The sequence below is a fragment of the Osmerus mordax genome, chromosome 18, assembly GCF_038355195.1.
Source record: "Osmerus mordax isolate fOsmMor3 chromosome 18, fOsmMor3.pri, whole genome shotgun sequence".
Classification (NCBI taxonomy): Eukaryota; Metazoa; Chordata; class Actinopteri; order Osmeriformes; family Osmeridae; genus Osmerus; species Osmerus mordax.
The window spans coordinates 2,326,652-2,347,266 of record NC_090067.1 but is presented as its reverse complement, the minus strand read 5'-3'; the positions used below and the strand labels follow the sequence as shown (position 1 = coordinate 2,347,266).

The following is a 20,615-nucleotide window of genomic DNA, read 5'->3' as shown; positions in this document are numbered from 1 at the left end:
GTTGTTAATTCCCAGATTGGTACAATGTTGATGTGATTTAGGTTGCCCAAGCTGTTTAATGGGTCTGAAAGTAATCGGATCAACTTGAAACGTGTACACTGCCAACATAAGTTTACCATTGAGGTCTTTGACTGGTGGTCAGGGAAGTTGAACATGTAGCATGGGTCTCAACCTTGCTCCTGGAGAGATTCCAGTAGTTTACACAAATCCTGCTCCTAGAAATACCCTCCTGTAGGGTAGCTCCAGTACCTTTCTGTGATTGGACAACTCTCAGACAAGTGTTAGTCCACACCCGTTCTGTGTCATTGTAGGACGTGAGGGATTGCGATAAACAATGTCTCTGTATTATGACTATAGTGAGCTAAGTAAAATAACGATTTGTAACACATGGGAGTAGCTTTTTAATGCTTTATTGGGATTAACAACTATTGTCAAGTATATCCAGGAACATGTTTCACTTGAGCTTTTTAGCTTCAATGTACTCTCTCCTCCCTCAATTTCAACTTCCGTTCAGAGAGTGTTCCAGCAGGGCCTGCATGCTCCCCTGGTCAGCCACCCGCAGGGTGGTCTTGAACATTTCCTGCCACTAGACCACCTGCTCCTGGTACAACTTGTCATGTGCAGCGTTTGAGGCGTTTTTGCTCGGAGGCGGAGGCTAGCGTCTGCCGGAGGAGGTCCATCTCCTCGTTCATCAGACTCCTCTGGGGGGTGACCTCCCTCTGCTGGTAAGTCTGGGCCATGTCCTCGTACTTCTGCTGGAAGGCCTTGAGCTGGCCTTCCATCAGGGACAGCCAATTCGCATTGTAGATGCTGCCATTTCCCCTCCAGGGCCTCACGAGACCTCTGCTCATTATCCATCCCGACCCGGTAACAGTCAAGTTGCTGTTTGGCAACGGAGAGTTGGGTCTGAACCCAGGAGACGTCAGTCCCCTGCAGCTCCATTCTGTTCCTCGAAGCGGTGGTTTGGTTGACTACCGCAGCAACGCTGTCATTGGACACTGCTCTGGAATCATGCCCCTGGAGGTCGTAGGTCATCGCCAGGTGAACCAAAACGTCAGAAGGAATCTGGAAGGAGAGAGATACAGCTTGTTTGATGTATCCATTAGATACACAGAGGAAGGTATGACAACTGAAACTAAAGGTGATGAAGAACAAAAATGAAGCTCACGTCAATCTTGTCATCTTTTCCAGCAATGGTCTCCTCAGTGGTTCTTCAGGTATTCTTTCACCTGCTGGCGGAGGCGACGGTGTTTGCCATTAAAAACCTTGGCAGCATTGCGGAGGAAGCGCTGCTGTTTCCTCAGCGCTCCGTTCTCCTTCTCTGGGCTCCTCCAGCAGGTGTGGAAGGCGTCCTCGTGGCTCCTCCTCTCCCCTGCGGCCGCATGCGCCCTGGCCAGCTCCTGATGATCGCCACCAGCCGGAACAGCGCCACACCAAGTCCCACGGCCCAGAGAGCATGCTCCACGATGACCAGGTACGCTGGGTCCCAGGGCAACACTGCTGAAGAGTCACCCTGTATCCATGGGAACACGGAAAATGACAAGTCCTGGATCCACAAGGTGATGGAATCTGAGGTGCTCTTATAGAGCACTGTCTGGTCCAACACGGTTGGGTTGAAGACGGTCAGATATGTCATGGTTGGGTCGAACATGGTCACAGACATGATGGCTGGATTGACACTGTATGATACAACCCGGTTGTATTGAAAGTGCTCAAATTTAATATGGTTGGGTTCAACCTGTTTTGATCGAACACACTGGCCAGTGTATGAAACTCCTCTACCTTCCTGCCACTGTTTGTTCGCTAGATGGCGACATATGAATGAACAACCTGTTGTTTCTCCAGGAATCTTTTTATGCATGCCAGTTTTTAATTTCCTCCAGGCAGGCCCATTCACGTTACTGTAGCCAATATTAAAACGTTAGCCAAAAATCCCAAGATTCAGCCCTGAAGATAATTGACACGGAAACACTTATCAACCAAAATGACGGCAATAGACGGGGCCAGGGAGTTTTCAGGCGATCTTTATGAGGATGGATTAATACTTTTTTCCAAAGTCTGTCAACATTCAATAGAATATATTCAGCGTCAAACTGTTGTGGAACATCTTCGGTCGCTCCGACATAGAACAGGAAGGCTCGTGGAATTCCGCAGATTTTCAGTCTGAAGAACCGCAGAAAATTTGAAAAAAATCTGCAGATTTTGTTTGGGCTTGCTCATCACTAAGTCTCTCTTGGTTAACATAATGTTTTATGTAGGAGAGAGAGAGAGCACACATGGCATGCGTTAATATAAGTAAAGCCCGATTTGGGGTGGGCCCATTGACTGGACCTTTTCAGGGCCCCAGCTATTTCTATGGGCGGGCCTGCCTCCAGGTGCCTTAATATGTTATCATAATTATAATATCTTAATCATATTCTAAAACAGAAATGATCTACACTGATTACCTTCTGATCAAACCACACAATCTTAAAGCCATTAAATCAAGAGGAAGGGATGCAAGAAACCCTGTAATTTAAACAGGGTCGTAAACTTCTTAAATCTCCTAGTTGTTCTGCAAAAACTCAGTCCATCTGGTGTGCGCGTGCGATGAGGCTATACAGATCGCGAACTAAAATTACCCTAACCTTTTCATGTTTCCACCCATGTCACCACAGGTCATTTCTCAAAGCTCTGTTAATATCGATGTTCTAATGAATCCCATTTCTTGGGTCTGTTTTCTGCACTCGTTTGTTTGACGTGGCATAGGCACTCAAATATCCTTTACCGATACTGTAGCACACATTTTATTTCCAGAAAATTGTGATAGAGATTTTTATTGATTATTGACAATAAAAACATTGCAGTGATATGTGATATAAATCAATACTGTATATAATATAATATAATGCTGTATAATGCTGACATGACCAATAACTGAAAGGTCCAGCTGCCAAATTCCAATAGAAGCAGTGCAGGAAAACGTTCAGTTCCACTTCTGCCATTGTTAGGAGTTGTACAGTCTTATGGCCAGGAGGACAAAAGACTGTTGAGAAGAACCAAGACAGAAATCTGCCAATAAACACACTCCTCTGCCCAGTGAATGTGCTGTGCAGAGAGTTGTGGGCATTGACCAGAATAGACAACAGCTTATTTAGGGTCCTTCTCTCCACCATTGACATAAGGAAGACCTCATGGCAACCACAGTCAGCTCTCCTCACCGGCCTGTTCAGCTGCATAGCGTCCCTCTTCTTCCTGCTGCCTCCCCAACACACCTAAGCATAGAGGAGAACCCTGGCGACCACTGACTGGTAAAACATCAACAGAAGTTTCCGACAGATGTTGAAGGACCGCCAACCTCCATAGGAAATAGATCCGTCTCTGCCCCTTCCTGTAGAGAATGTCAGAATTCGCAGACCAGCCGCAGCCCCAGGTACTTGTAGGTCTGGACCTCCTCCACATTGACCCACTCAATGGAGACTGGTAGCATATGAGGCCTGGTCCTCCAGAAGCTCACCGCCAGCCCTTTAGTCTTGGAGCTGTTCAGCTGCTGATGCTTCGATCTGCACCAGAACACAAAGTCCTCCACAAGACTCCAGGACTCGCACGCCTATACCCTGATACCCCACACAATTTCTATGTAATCCGAGTACTTCTCCGTGTGGCAAATCTCAGTTGTACTTGAAGTGGGAAGTGTTCCGGGGGAACAAGAAGGGTTCACCATGGTGTGCCTGTGCTGCTGACCACTGTCTCAAAGGAGCTGTCGCTCAGCCTGGCATATTAGTGTCTCCCTGTGAGGTAGACCGTAATCCAGGTCACCAGGTGTGCGTCCACCCTCATATCTGTCAGCTTGTCTCTCAGTAGGGGAGGCTGGATGGTATTGAATGCGCTGGACAAATCTAAAACCATGATCCTCGCAGCACCTCTCCCCTTGTCCAGTTGAGAGGAAGCCCTGTAGGGTAGATAGAAGATGGCATCTTCCACTGCCACCTTCTCCTGGTAGGCAAACTACAGTGGGTCAATTGCATGACTAACCTGGGGTATAAAGAGATAAAGTAGCAGCCATTCCAAGGTCTACTCTGCTGACTCGGATCTGGAGTGGTGGGGTGGTGGGTTACCTCATCTGTGAAAGCAGCATGGGGAAGGAGAACATCTCTGGAAAATGTAGGTAATGGGAAACGTGCATCAACATCAGCGTCTGGAGGGGGGGGTGTTGTGCAGGAAGTTCCACCTGAACGCGCTGCAGCTCTGCCTGGTTACCATCTTTGAACACTCTCTTTGTCTTGGTTATAGAGGTCCTTGACGTCACTGCTAGGGCTTATTATTTGGGAAGCAGCGTACAGTCTTAATGGAAACCTACGCCCATGCAAAAGTTGTGGTAGTCAGGGATGCAGTATGTGCTCAACTATAAACGCATGCTTTGTGCTTAATTTGATCAAAGATTTCATAAAACCCAATAATGTTAACCTGACCAATAATGTTCTAACATTTCCTGTCTGATGTTTTAATTGTGTTTTGATTGATAAGGTAATACCTCAGCCTACCTCAGACATTTTTTGTTCAGGCTTTTAAACCTAGAAAATCTGTGATCGCATTCCCCCCATCATAGTACGTGGTGGTGCTATTGACAGTCAAAATTGGTTTCCATTTAAATGTAATTCAACCTGCTTAAGTATTAGAATCAACTTTTTTCTTACTTCCTAAATCAATTTGAAACCCGAGAAAACCCCAATTTGAAATCTGGCGAGGCAAAGGAAACACCATTCCATAAGAATATCGTAATTGTTGACTGATATGAAAGAAAGAACATTTCCTGGAGGTGGAATGAACCATTTAGCCTGCATCACTCGCTTGTGTTAGCCTACATTAGCCATGTTCCCATTAATATAATATGGTATAACATGTACATTACATGTATTACATTTAATACGGTATTAAATTTTCGATAAAATTAAGTGCAGATTTTTATGAAATTCTTCAGGCGTTATTACATTTTCAAGAAATTATTACATGGATAGATGGATGGATCTATCAATATCGATTTGTCGATAGATTTACATTATTAATCCCCAGGGAGGAAATTAAGGTGTCTTCGCAGCCAGGTACATATACATATAAGAATAGTAATACAACACAATAAAAAAAAAATACAATCACAATACAATTTCTGATAAATGCAATAAGATAAATTAATTCCATCATGCTAAAAGCTTAAAGTCCAGTTTACTGACCTTAGGTTTAATAATAGGCACTGGTGAATTTATAGAGACTGATAATAGTCATGTAACAAAGGGCGAGTGAGGTCTGACAGGGACAGATGAGTTATAAAGTTTGATGGCAGCAGGCAGGAATGACTTCCTGTAACGTTCCTTTAAACACCGTGGTTGAATGAATCTGTTGCTGAAGGTGCTCTTTAGTACATCAAGTATTTTGTGGAGGGGGTTGGATTGTAGGTCCGGCCCCCTGGCTTCTACAGGGACCAAATACTTTCCATATGACAGAAGCCTTTCGTTAAAGCTAATTAAAATAAAGATCATTCAACTGCTACAAGGATAAACAATAAACCAAATGTCTTATAATTCTTGACCCAGTGTTAGTCAACTAGTTCTTTGTCATCATTGTTCTCTTCAGTAAAACTATTTTATGTTTGTTTCTGTTGGTAAATGGACAGTACTTCAGGGGGCTAAGCTGCCACCCATACATGCTCGGGATGTGCCTGTGGGGGCTGCTGTCGCGTAGTTTACGGTCCAGTTGGCATCTTGAATGTGTTTACAGTCTGAATCAGTCCTCTTCCCATGGTTCTGTTTTAAATAAGGTGTTCTTTCCTGTTCAACTGCAGCACAGAGATCCTATTCAACATCACATGCCTGCTAACCACAATGTTCTGTGTGTTTTCAAGGGAGGGATAAAAATAGTGTATTTACTAAACAAATTCTATATACTTAGCACAGCCTATTATAGACCAGATGCAAAATGTGTGCGCACTACAAGCAAAACGTAACACCTGTGTAGCTTTACATACAATATTTACATTTTTGGTGACCGAAATGACAGTGTATCCTATTTTGCCTATGGTCAGGCATTACAGATGCACTGTCCATAGCCTGATGGTGCTTTCTGTGTGTGTTTCACAAAGAGGTTATAAAGTAGTGTATGCCTAAATTTACTAAACAAATAAGCCTAACAATAGCCAAATGTCAAATGACATTAATTGGAAGCATGTGCAACATCCTCTTCTGTGCACCCTTAAATCAAATACAATATGAGTTGTTTTTATGTAACCAAAAATAATAATAATACAATTATCCAATCACGGAGGGCCCCTCCATGCCCAAGGACCCCTGGGCATGTGGCCAGATTGCCCATATCCGGTCTTGGGAACACAGCCTGCATTTTCTAGTCCACTGAATGAATGAATGAAAACCTTTATTGCCCCGAGGGGAATTTGTTCTGCACCAAGAGCTTAAAAACAGAGATACATTCAACACTGCAGACAGGACAGTACAGTGGACGTAACAGAAATATTAAAAAACAAAGCGAGACAATAAATGCAAGAATAAAATAATACAAAGATACAACTGAAGGCATCGCAGGAATAACTTAAGAATGTCAGCAGGTCCAGTACAATGTAAAGTGCAGAGTGATAAAAACATTATCTGATTTGATTGAGCAGCTGAATACTTCTTGGGACAAAGGATGTGATGCCTCTCTTGGTCCTCATCCATGGCATCATGTACCTGTGTCCTGAAGTTCATACTCAGACCACAGGGGGTGATGTGAATCGTAAACAATATTTTGGGCCAGATTCGCAGTGTATTTATCAGTCAGCAATGAAATACTGTTCATGGTTTCACCAGTGACCTTGCTACCGACTTTAACAACTTTGTTCACTGGGCTACCTTCCATGACATTGTACTTCACATTTACAGTATGATATTCTTTTCTCTTCTACGTAACACTGTAGTTGAGATGTTGTGGTTGCACTGTAGTTGAGATAGTACTGTGGCACCGTGCCATCATGGTGAGATGTGGTTACTTTTTACCATGTGGTAAATGCAAATAATTCCTTGGCTCTAACCATGTCAAAGCTATGGACAGGTTCACAGATTTTTTGGCTGCACTGTCTCTGTACAAAAGCATCAGCTAAATGAATCAAATGTAAAATCTGGGAGTTGTGCTAAGGAATGAGCTACGTTGCTGAGTCAGGTCAAGTCAAGTGTTTTTTTGTCATTTCAATCAGATACATACAGTACAAACAACGCTCCTCCAGGACCATGGTGTTACATAAAACAACACAGAAATAGGCCTACATGAGACTACATGTATTTCTGAACTAACGCTACATAGAACTAAATAAGACTTACATTTCTACATGAAGTGCATGTGAAAACGTGTGCCACAGGACAAACTAGTGCAACATAATAAAATGATATGAAAATTCCAGTAAAACTGCTTTCTTAAAATAACTTACTCTTAAAAACACTGTGAGGTAGGTTTACTAACACTGCGCAGTTTACGCTGCGTCTGTTTATGCGAGTTCGATAATAGCGCCCGCTATGCTTCCTCATTTTGCGTAGTATTTATCAAACCTGACACCCATCAGGCAATCAGCTCATACTCCGCCCTTCAGCGTAATTAGCGCGCCTTTAAAAGAGCAAACAATGGGCCCGCATGTAACGTTATCTATCATGGATCTTCCTACTTCAAAAAGAAAGTGCAAGCTTAAATTTAGTGACGATAAAATTGACCTATTAGTGCATGAAGTAACAGCAAACCTGAACATATTACAGGGAAGAACATCCACACCCTGGGAAAAAAGTTGGCCTTTGTCCTTGCCTTGCTTTGATCACTGCTGTCATTAAATAAGCTAAATTTGCACATACAGGAAAACGCGCTTCCTGGTTTAGACCTGCTTTAAAAAGGCAGAGAATTTCCCCCGCAGGACAGAGGCGCGCTCTAACTGGCAGTCTTTGTAAATACCACGGAATATATAATTAGGCGCACTTTACCAGTATCCTCCCACCTTTTTGGTTGGAACTCCCACTTTCCCTTTAACCTCCCACGAACGCATATTTAAAGCGCAACTTGCATCGGTGAAATCAGTCTTTGCGAACAATTAACGCCTGGAAACAGGCGCAAACGGCTTGATAACTTTAGCCCTGGGTCTTTTATCAAAAGAAGTCAACTGATAAAAGAAACAAACCATTTAATAAAACCTTGATTCCAGATATAACTGATTACTCCTGCTCTGAAAAGGGGTCTGTAAGGAACTGTGAAGGGGTTCTACGTGAACATTTATATTTAGTAATAATCAATATTTCAGTTGGGTTGGTATTTCCTTTGTTTCTTCAAATCCTCATGCCTTCTGTCTAGAAAATCTAAACATAATAGTATTAAAAGTGCACATTTACATATTGTACTTTTATACACATTGTACTTTTGTGTCAGAGATCTTTCTCAAGGTGGATTGTTGGTGGTCTGTTCTCTTTCATGATGGATGGTCCCTTAACTCTTTTGCGGTGTCTGAGGTACCTTTACACCATTATAAATGTATGTTTTCTCCACACTTGTCTGCCCACCCCTCTCCATAGAAATATGACTCAATACTCTAATGCAAGTAATCCTGTAGGCCTACTTCTAGACAGATGTGCGTGGAGGAGCAAGTAGACCATAGTCATACTGTGCAAAGTGTTAACATGTTTACCATCAATAATCAATAGTTACTCAATTGATCATTACCAGAACAATGGGGTTGATGCACGATCTTTATTGTAAACATTATTGAATAGGTAGTCGATGGTGTCATCATGCAACAGTGTACACAATCTATTCATTATTTACATGTATACTTGAAAGAATGAGGACAATTTTTAATAAATAACATTAATAATAAGTATACCTTCTATGAGCTATTATACCTATTCTTTACTTTTGCAAAGTTTAACTAATGCATCTATTCTCTCCAGCCTCCACTGCAGTTTATCTGCCCCAACCATAATCCGACTTTTCATAAAAGTCTCTGGTAGTTTTCTAATCTGCTCAACGGTGGCCATATGAACCCAACTTTTAATTCGTCCGATAAGGTCGCTCTGGATAAGTCTCGAAATGCTGGCATGTGTTGGTCTGCTGGATCCCGCAGGTGGATTATTCATCACAAACCTACGCATCTTACTAACGCTCATCTTGTGGTGAGATACGAAACCTGGAAGGATTTGTCGTAGGAATTCGGCACCATCTGAGAACAATACACATACAAAAACACAATGACTAAAAAACGTTTGAATGGTGTTCGAAAATGATTCGTTAATGTTTATAAACGTCCTTACCGCGGCTGATGATCTCAGCGCATGATGCGCAAATGACATCGTGCCAGGTGCGACCTTTTAGCATCACGCGTTTATCCGCGGCAGTGCACGAGGAGTGAGGTGTGCACGGAGCGTCAGAGGATATTTCGACTGAAAAGAATCCACTTGAACATTGTTCACATTTGGAATCTTTTTCAGCTGTGCCTGTGGACACAAAAGGCAGTTAGTTATGCTACAGACTATAGCCACCTTGCCTTCGATACACGGTAATAATTTCCTAGAAGAAATGGTTATAACTACAGTTTGTTTGTGTGGCTCTCGGCATTATATCTACCTTTAGATATCACACCGTAACCCGAAGAGCATTCTGTGTGTTTAGTGCAGTCTTGAAGCCACTTGTTAAAGTAATACCCTTGCTTGCACTCGCACACGCAGTCTTGAGAAGGGGTGCACTCCTTTTTGACTACCCTGTTCCCCACGCACATTCCACAGCGCAGGCACTTGGGTATGAAGTTCCAAAGCTCCGTGAATGAGCCTGTTGGGCACGTCGCGCAATCGCTTTTACTGCTGTCATCACTGCAGGCTTTGCGGAGGTAGGTTCCGGGCGGGCAGAGTTGACACTCTAGCAATCGGCCGCTGTACGGGTCTTCATGCTGGAAAGTTTGCATGTGAGGTTCCGTACTGGCACCGGAGCAACAGCCTAAAATCAGCATCGTTGTCAAAAGGAGCTGTGGACAGAGAAAGGGTTAAACGTCGAAGAGTCAGTTAAAAGTAGTAATATAAGTTTGTCTGAGACTGTAGCCTAATATTGATAAATAATGTTGATAAAATGCCGCCTTTGACTCTGGCAGAATCATCCTGAGGACCCACCATGTTTCTATCTTCCGCCGCTGTAAAAGCGTTGCGCTCTCTGGTCCTGATGGGAGCTCTTGGTAGGCTAAATCCTTTTATAAAGCCAAAGCTGACGCACCAATGGGCATTAGGCAAAGGTGGGTATACGCCTATTAGGAAAAACATGCAACTTGTTTATTTGGCAACGAAATTCTGCGTCAGGGATAGGAATTCTGCGTCAGGAATATACCGGTATGATAGAATGAATTAGGGTAATTCTGCTTCCGTGCGGGAACATGCCATCCAGTCGTAATTTAACCAACTAAATAACTAAAAACTTCCCGGAAGCTGCAAATTGAACAGAGTTACTCGCACAAAGCTAACAAGGATGTGATTGATTCTAGTTAATGAACACTAAAATCACAGTGTCTTATTACATTTGTGAGAACGAAAGTTGAAAGATACCGGACTCGAACCAAGGCACTTGGTAAGCAGAATAGTCAGCACCGAAACAAAATATGAACCAAGTAAATTGTGGTAAAAAATCATAAATGGTCTGAAATATTTGTCATTTCCAAAAGGGGCAGTGAATGGGTCTAACGACATTGTGACAGGAAGGCTCTAAACCACGTAACTAGGAATTAGTTGTATACAGTTCTACTACAGTTTATTAGTTATATAATCCATCTCTACCACTGTTAGTACCAGCTCTATTGTATATTAGTTGTATATACCAGCTCTCACTGTATATTAGTTGTATATACCAGCTCTTCTACTGTACAACTATTTGTTGTACCCTAAATGTAATCTCATAAAGTTATTATGAAGTAAGATATTTCGGAGGTCATGCTCTTCATGTTTAGCTGATATTTTTCACACACTGCACCTTTCTAATTTATCTTGTCAAATCAAACTTTACTTATGCAACCCTTTTTTCTCCAAAAGAGCATCATAGGTGCCCACAGATCAGCACTGATGACCAACCTAAACCCTCAGAGAAAGCAAGGAAAAACTCAGGGAGAACAAGTGAAGAATCCTTGAAGAAGCAATTCAGTGAGGGATCCCCTCCTCCAGAGGTCTGTGGACATGCTTGGATTTATGCTTGAATGTATACATCATGAAGACCAATGAGATGTCAGCACACCGTCAGATGCATGCAAGTAACTTCAACAGCTTTGTTTTAATGACTCTGATCATTACTGCTTCCGAGACAAGCAACCACATTGATTGAAAGTCTACTTTTCTTTCACACGAAATGGTCTCCGTCTGGCAATGGAAATACATCTGGGTTATTATGTTAACTCGGGGGGGTTGAGGAAATAATTCTGTAGAGATCTGAGGTAAACATATATCACCAGTTTCAATCTTCATGAAAGCCTTTGAAAGGCAAGACAACCTGGGGTACAATTAGAGCCAATGGAAAGAACCTACCAAGTTGAAGCACATGACCTTTATGTTATGAATTGTGCCTTCAGTTTATGCTAACTTCTTTTGAAAGAGAGATTCTGTGGTCTGTAGACTATCAACTGGAAATGATGAAGGGAGCCTACAAAGTGTGTGTGTGTGTGGGGGGCAGGTTGACTGGCCGTGACCCATTCAGCTGATGACTGAGTTGTTTCTGTGACAGAGCTGACCTCTGTACTCCTCAGTCAGAGAGGAAGGATTAGAGAAGAGTTGAATTGCTGAAGGACCCTTACATGGACTCAGCGGAGAAGTCTGTTTTTGAGGGGATTCCAAGCTTGGTCATTGCAGTGATGATAATATATTTGACTAGCCTTCATTCCAATCTGGTGATACCACCGATGACCATCGCTGGATTGTTGCTGAGACAACATCCTGAGAGTTGACTAGACAGTCGGGGCTTAAGGTAAAATAAGTGAGTCAGGTGGCTGAGCGGTTAGAGAATCGGGCTAGTAATCTGAAGGTTGCCAGTTTGATTCCCGGCCATGCTAAAACGTTCATGTGATAGTTTTGTATCCTTCAAGAGGGGTCTCAAGACTTATCTGTTGATCTTACACTTAAGATAATAATTAATAATTAATTAATTCTTAGTTATGATTTGTATATTTATGGTATTTTATTATCATTATTGATATTGTATTTCCATTATTGTTATTACTATTTTGCTTAATATTGGCTTAGAAACTTTTAAAAACAGTTTACTGTTAATTTTATTTATCTATTGTAAGATTCATATTTTGTCGCTTTGGACAAAAGTGTCTGCTAAATACAATAACCACAACCCTTCCCAAAAGCTACAATAAAGCTGAGAGTAGGATATGCCCTGGAAAAGAGCATCACTACAAGAGAAGAAGTGTATTCACTCACTTTTTATTGACAATTTGGAGGCCATATAGTACACAATGTCCATACTCAAGTGCAAGTAACAGTGGAAAGCTGCATGGCCCTCTGAACAGCACTGGATTATTACCATACAGATACCTTTTGATACCATTTTACTTATGCTTGGTGGCCGCAGTGGTTAAAATAGGGTAACCTAGTAGTACTGTGTCCTCCAACGTCGTCAACTACTCTTTCTTCCATCTTTTCCTCACTCGCTCCCATGGCCCTGTCATGGTCACTCACCTCCTCGGCTTCTTCGCTGACCCTGTCAGTATGTTTCTGCCTCTCTGAACCAGCCACCTCTCCTCCTTCCTCTACAGGTAATGCTAATGTTGAAGCAGCTAAAAAAAAAAGTTTTTGCACATTGTGGCATTCGCCTGTAGATTTTTCAAAATATTTTTCTCCCTTAACTTTTCTGCGCCTTCCTTGCGCTTGGTGGTCGTTTCTCCATTTTAGCGATGCTAAACTTTAACGATGCTAAACCAGCATAAGCATTAGTCAACAGCTCGTGTCTCAGGGCCTGCGGCAAACGATTTTATGAATCAGGGGAAGGGGGTTTCTGGATTTGATGGGTCAGGCCAGTGCCAATAAAGAAAATTAACCAATGGGCCGCTGTCAGTTCCCTATGGGCTGGCCCGACCAAAAATAAATTAACCAATGGGCCGGGCCGCTGTCAGTTCTTTATGGGCCGGACCAAATTATATTGGCGATTCGGCCCAAAAGTGCGTCGGCCCACCGGGCAAATGCCCGGTATGCCAGATGGCCAGTCCAGCCCTGGACCACACATACTCATAGTATTTAGGTAGTAACTTCGTACAAAAAAATACAATTAAAAAATCATTATTTACATTTATTCATTTAGCAGACGCTTTTATCCAAAGCGACTTCCAAGAGAGAGCTTTACAAAGTGCATAGGTCACTGATCATAACAACAAGATAGCCACAAAACATTGCGAGTAGCCAAAACATGAAGCACATGTAGCGCCCCCTAGTGTACAGCAGACTACGCCACCCCTTGAGCTAAACTTGTCTGTGCTAATGCCAGAGCAAGGGGAACTCTGAACTAATAATCTGTACAGACACAGGTTCTTAGAAAAGTATAAAAATACAGTCTTTATTAGTATAGAGGTGTTGGTTTGGATGAGCAACAGGTAAAACAAATAAAAGCAAATCAATACACTAGTTAGGCTATGACCAACACCACAAGAGGGCTCAGGCAAATTACCAACTACAAGCCCAGAGCCCCCCACTCCACTAACGACCTGAATGAGTTCTACTGCAGATTTGAAAGACAATTGGACAGTCTTGAACTACCCCTTCCCACCCAGGAGGCCTCCCACCTCCCCCCCTCTACAGTGACGACTCTCTCCATTCAGGAGGGTGAAGTTAACAGACTTTTCAAGAGGCAGAATCCCCGCAAAGCAGCTGGGCCGGACTGTCTCTCCAGCCACCCTCAAGCACTGCGCTGACCAGCTGTCTACGGTGTTTACCTACATCTTTAACACCTCCCTTGAGACATGCCATGTGCCAGCCTGTCTCAAGTCCTCCACCATCATTCCTGTGCCCAAAAAGCCAAGGCCAACAGGACATAATGACTACAGACCCGTCGCCCGGACCCTTGTGGTAATGAAGTCTTTCGAGCGCCTGGTGCTGGCACACTTTAAATCCATCACTGACCCTCTACTGGACCCCCTGCAGTTTGCCTACAGAGCCAACAGGTCTGTGGACGATGCAGTTAACATGGCCCTCCACTTCACCCTACAGCACCTGGACTCCCCAGCATCCTATGCCAGGATCCTGTTTGTGGACTTCAGCTCTGCCTTCAATACCATCATCCCCACCCTGCTTCAGGACAAGCTCTCCCAGCTGAATGTTCCTGATTCCACCTGCAGGTGGATCACAGACTTCCTGACTGACAGGAAGCAGTGCGTTAAGCTGGGAACACAAGTCTCTGACTCCCGGTCCATCAGCACCGGATCACCTCAGGGCTGCGTCCTTTCTCCTCTGCTCTTCTCCCTGTACACCAACAGTTGCACCTCCAGTCATCCGTCCGTCAAACTCCTGAAGTTTGCGGACGACACCACCCTTATTGGGCTCATCTCTGGTGGAGACGAGTCTGATTATAGGTGGGAAGCGGCCAACCTGGTGACCTGGTGCAGCCAGAACAACTTAGAGCTCAATGCTCTTAAGACAGTGGAGATGGTTGTGGACTTCAGGAGGAACACAGCCCCACTCACCCCCATCACCCTGTGTGACTCCCCAGTCAACACTGTGGAGTCCTTCCGCTTCCTGGGCACTATCCTCTCCCAGGACCTCAAGTGGGAACTGAACATCAGCTCCCTCATCAAGAAAGCACAACAGAGGATGTACTTCCTTCGGCAGCTGAAGAAGTTCAACCTGCCAAAGACAATGATGGTGCACTTCTACTCAGCCATCATTGAGTCCATCCTCACCTCCTCCATCACCGTCTGGTACGCTGTTGCCACTGCCAAGGACAAGAGCAGACTGCAGCGTATCATCCGTACTGCTGAGAAGGTGATCGGCTGCAATCTGCCTACCCTCGAGGACCTGCACACCTCGAGGACCCTGAGGCGAGCCAGGAAGATTGTGGCCGACTCCTCCCACCCTGGACACTCCCTGTTTCAGTCACTCCCCTCCGGCAGAAGGCTGCGGTCTATCAGGACCAATACCTCACGCCACAAAAACAGTTTCTTCCCTTCCGCTGTTGGCCTCTTCAACAAGGCCAAGGGACCACACTGACTCAAATGACTTATTGCTTAAAACACTCTGGGTAACACTTTATAATAAGTCAACGCTTTTTGGCATTTACAAAGTGTTAACTAATAGTTAGTTAATCCTTTATAAAACATTTTGAAACATTAACAATACATTATTAAATAGTTAATAAGCTTATTATTAAATGTTATGTTAATCATTAATAAACACTGTTAAACATTATGGATTTGATTCATAATACAATTCATAAGGTGTTTGATAACTGCATTACCATACTTTATAGACAGCTTGTTAATATAGTTGCAAACCAGTAGTTTATAATCTGTTAATGGTACATGCGCTGGTATAGAAAGCATTAGCAAATGGTGAACAAACCATTTACATTACCTTTACAAAGCATGAGTAAATAACTAACAACATATTTAATTATGTCTCTAATTAATGTACGCCAAGTCGAATACATGATGTACACTAATACTTAGCAGATGTCTTAACAACTATTTTATAAACACTTACTAATGATGCAACTTGTGATTAGTAATGCAAGTTACAAAGCATTTACTAACTGTTAGTTAAGGCTTTTGTGTTATTTATTAAGGTGTTCTTGTCCATTCTCAAACCTCACATTCACAAAGGTATCATAACTATTTTATAAACACTTACTAATGATGCAACTTGTGATTAGTAACGCAAGTTATAAAGCATTTACTAACTGTTAGTTAAGGCTTTTGCGTGACCTAATCTAAAGTGTGAACTATCTATGCCTTATTAAACATGTTATTTATTAAGGTATTCTTGTCCATTCTCGAACCTCACATTCACAAAGGCTGAACATACGTTTCTCAAAAGGAAACAGACACAACACAATGTGATACACAAAATTACTATTTTATTGAAGTAATGACAGACATGTGTCTTACTAACTACAGTACTTAGCTCTACTAGCCGAGTGTGACAGCGGTCGATACTTATAACCTCAGTTTGATATTTTCCGGCATGACCGAACGGTCGAGGTTAGTAAGTCGTTTATTATATGGCATTTTTAGCCCTTTTCATTTAAAACATGTCGTTTTGTTCAGCTCTACTCAAGTCTTCACACGGTGTGTTTCAGGTGTTAGCACCTACAGTACCTAGCAACCAATCTGAAATCTGAGCAACCAAACCTAGCAATCTGCCTAGCGCTTGTCGTTTATCTCTCTGTGTTCACACTTTTCTGCTCTTTTAAAAGTTAAGAATTTCCTCGTCGCTGTTGATGTCTTCATTGTCATCTGGATAGTAAAACTCCTCGACCTCGCTCATTTTGAAGATGACATCAGCGGAGGGCAATAAGAATACGTATCAGACAGCAGGTCAAAACGCGCATAGAATATAAAGACGTAATACGCGGCTGGCATGACTACCCATTAGCCAATCAGAACGCTCGTACTGTTGTTGCAATTGAACCAATATGCTGTTCTTATTGGTTCAGAAGACGTTCTCAAAAGAGTTGTTGATATGTTGCCTTGGAGACGTAGTGACGTCACCAGTACAAGTGCCACTGATTGCTCTGACAAGATGGCGTCTGCTCCAGATTCGCCGTGTTTGATTTGGGATCTTCCCACGTATTGTTGTAGTATATAAGAAACCAAATGTTTACTCTTCGACAGGTCAGCAAACGCTTTGTCGCCTCAATTTGTTAAAACGATTTGTTTGTTTGTAACTAAAGAATGTATAATACATTACAACACATATTTTAGAACTGTAATCACCAGCTGCATATCAGGCACGACACTAACTATGATCCCAGTTATTAATATGTGTGGCATTTTAATCACTGAATGCATCACGGGCACTGTGCACGAGTGAATATAACAACAGGATTTATGAAGGAGGCATGTCTTAAAGTTATGTATTGTGCTTATTAAAGTTATGCATTGTGCTTATTAAAGTTATGAAACTTAGAAGTGTGCTCAGGCTTAAACATTGGGTCTCACACTGAGTGTGGGAAGCAGGCTGTTCTTTGTGTCTCTATCTTTTCAGTTTCAGAAACAACCTTGGATCTGGGTGGAGATGGCACCCGAGCAGGTGGGACGCGGAGGCAAGAACAACTCCCTGATGCACGAGAGAACAAGCTCAACCCTCTTTTCATCTTTTATTTTAATTGCACTGTATATTATATGCTGGGGCAGGGAAAGATAGCCAGTTGGACTTCGTGAACCAGCCCAAACTCTGTTGCGGGTAGGGAAACGTAGACAACCCCAGAGCTCTGTACTTGTTGATTTCCAACTGCTGCATTAAAGCTGATATTATCGGACCTCTGCGACTCCAGACCACTCTTTCTAGAACACAGATTTGTGTCATAGAATACCATCATTACATATTGGAATAGACACAAAGATTTAGAATCCTTCATAACCCTCGACCTACGGTCTCGGTTAACAAACGTTTTAACAAATCTCTGCTTTCAAAGGCGTTTGCAGACCTGTCGAGGAGTAGCTAAACATTTGCAGTTTATTACAGCCATTTTTTGAAAATAAAATACAGCTTTGGGTAACCAACTTTTATACCAATTCTACTGTATCGCTTCTTAATGGAAATAAAATACTATTTTATTACCCAGGTAAATAAATTAACAGCTATTTCTTCAAAAAAAACAAAAAAATAACACAACTAATAGGCCTATAGTCTTTCTATAAATGCTTAATAAGGCATAAATAGTTCACACTTTAGATTAGGTCACGCAACAGCCTTAACTAACAGTTAGTAAATGCTTTATAACTTGCATTACTAATCACAAGTTGCATCATTAGTAAGTCTTTATAAAATAGTTGTTCAAGATATCTGCAAAGCATAGTGTACATCCTGTATTCGACTTGGCATATTTAAAGACATAAGTAAATATGTTGTTAGTTATTTACTCATGCTTTATAAAGGTAATGTAAATGGTTTGTTCACCATTTGCTAATGCTTTCTATACCAGCTCATGTACCATTAACACCTTTTAAACTACTGGTTTGCAACTATATTAACAAGCTGTCTATAAAGTATGATAATGCAGTTATCAAACACCTTATGAATTGTATTATGAATAAAATACATAATTTTTAACAGTGTTTATTAATGATCAACATAGCGTTTAATAATAAGCTTATTAACTATTTAATAATGTATTGTTAATGTTTCAAAATGTTTTATAAAGGATTAACTAACTATTAGTTAACACTTTGTAAATGCCAAAAAACGTTGACTTATTATAAAGTGTTACCACACTCTGCTTTTTGCACTGCATTACAACATGGTATCTTGTGCATTTGTAATATTTGTATTTTTATATTGTATTTACGGCAACTTATATTTTATTGTATATTTAATTCTATTCTAATCCCACTTAGTACTGCTAGTTTATGTACCCTTAGTATAGTTAGTCCACATATTAAAATTTTAGGTATATGTTTATTGTATGCACCTTCCTGCCAAAGCAAATTCCTTGTCTGTGCAAACTTTCATGGCGAATAAATCCCTTTCTGATTCTGACAATCATGCGTGTAGAGAACTGCAACCAACACTGACGGCTGCAGTTGAACAAGTCTAAAAACATAGACAATTAATACGGGTCGGTCACATTTCATAGTTAATACAATGTGATCTGGATTCAGTCAGCACCCATTACAGAATAAATATGCCATAGCGCCAATGCGCCCATATCTACGCACATTCATCAGGGCAACAAAGCGAAAATGAGCTACACGACTGCGGGCAGAGCATAACTCGTACCTGCCGCCTACGTCACAATTTGCGAGGAGCGCTACGCTTGTAGCGTTTGGCAGCCACAATCATAGACATATATACATGTATATATGTCTATGGCCACAATACCCAGCGGGTGCTTGTCTACGGAAAGTCACGCAACCACTGGTACACCAAGGTTTGGTCAGCGTCTGCACCTCCACACACACTATTGAAACAAACATTTTAGTACGCTCACCCACAGTAAACTCATAGTCGAGGACAAAAACGGTTCGACATACCTTCGTATTTTAAGACAGCACCCAGATCATGGCTTACATCACACCAGTGCCAGCAGCAGAGTGATACCCTACCGGTGTAAGGACCCCAGGTGTCTATTTATATACGCCTACCTCTACGGCAATTAAGTGGCCCACTAGACGCCCACTCCACTCCCAATTAGTGACGTCATTGGCACTGGAAAAGAGCGCACAGAGGAGAGAGAGAAAGAGAGACTAAAGGAACCCAGTCCTAGCCTGGTGCACAGGCTACACACACATTGTGAACAACCACAATAAGTGCCAAAGGGAAGAACCATAAGAGCATGTAGTTAAACAAGTTACAATTAAACAACATGAACTGCTATAAGTGCAAGTGTACCTGTGGAAAAAACAAGCAACAATAATAAAAACAATATATCACAGCGAGTACAACATTTTAAAATCAGTTACCACTAACCACAAGAGCAACAAGTCTCTGAGCAAGAGTCATTGTGATCCTTGAGGAAACTAACATCGGGTCAAGCGAACCATTCCTAAGTACCGTTGTACTCCCGGAACAAATGCGTCTTGAGCCTTTTCTTGAAGGTGGAGAGACAGTCAGTGTCTCTGATGGAGGTGGGGAGTTGATTCCACCACTGGGGGGCCAGACAGGAGAAGAGCTTGTGTTGGGACCTGGCGGTCTTGAGCGGTGGGACCACCAGGTGGTTGTCTGAAGAAGACCGTAGGTGACGGGTGGGGGTGTAAGGCTGCAGGAGAGACTTGATGTAGACGGGTGCAGTCCCGTTCACTGCTCGGAAGGTCAATACCAGGGTCTTGAATCTGATAAGGGCCATTATGTTTGTGTTTGTATTTTGAGTTTGTATTTTGAGAACAAATTAGACCTTGTAAATCTTTGCCTCCGATTCGACCAGCCTTCCAACCAGGTTTACTCTCAAACAAGCCCCACAATATAACATATTCTAAACATAGGACCCCCTGTCTGAGCTCATTGTCTGTTTTAAAATATTCTATGAGTAAATGTCCTTCACTGATGGTGAGGTCTGAAACCTCACAGTTGAACCATTGTTTTGTGAGTGAGAACCACAGACCGCTTGGATTCTCATGTTTCATCATCACAGAAATGTAAATATGTCCTTGTTGTAGACAGAGACCAGAATGGTTTGAACAGACCGCTCATTATCAGGCCTCGTTATACAGCAGTAAAATAAACATGACATCATTGCCTACACATTCAGCACACAGGTGCATCCACACAGCCAACAACTGACTGTCTATCTCTCTTATTGGCAGAGATTTAGTATAGATTTGAGTGTCACTTAGTTGTGCTAATGAAATATACCTTCAACTAATGACATTAACAATGTGTTCAAAAAAACACCAAAGGTTGTGGGAACATGGCTACAAATCTAGAGTATGTAGAAAATGGCATCCGTGT

General features: G+C 42.3%; 1 protein-coding gene across 1 annotated transcript; it reads right to left on the bottom strand.

The window, feature by feature from the left end:
- Nucleotides 1–8,736: 8,736 nt before the first annotated feature.
- On the bottom strand, nt 8,737–10,270 carry LOC136962427 (tumor necrosis factor receptor superfamily member 11B-like). Its single transcript, XM_067256207.1, has 4 exons — nt 10,155–10,270; nt 9,619–10,012; nt 9,306–9,488; nt 8,737–9,214 (listed from the first exon to the last, which is right to left on the bottom strand). The coding sequence occupies exons 1-4, from the start codon at nt 10,155–10,157 to the stop codon at nt 8,898–8,900; spliced, it is 897 nt and encodes a 298-aa protein (XP_067112308.1). The 5' UTR covers nt 10,158–10,270; the 3' UTR covers nt 8,737–8,897.
- Between the last annotated feature and the right edge of the window lie 10,345 nt (nt 10,271–20,615).

What these genes read in the sequence shown, in the direction of transcription:
- LOC136962427 (XM_067256207.1), bottom strand. An exon ending in TTACGGTGTGATATCTAAAG is followed by an intron (nt 9,489 to 9,618) that starts GTAGATATAATG and finishes TTGTGTCCACAG; the next exon opens with GCACAGCTGAAAAAGATTCC. An exon ending in CGCTGAGATCATCAGCCGCG is followed by an intron (nt 9,215 to 9,305) that starts GTAAGGACGTTT and finishes TATTGTTCTCAG; the next exon opens with ATGGTGCCGAATTCCTACGA.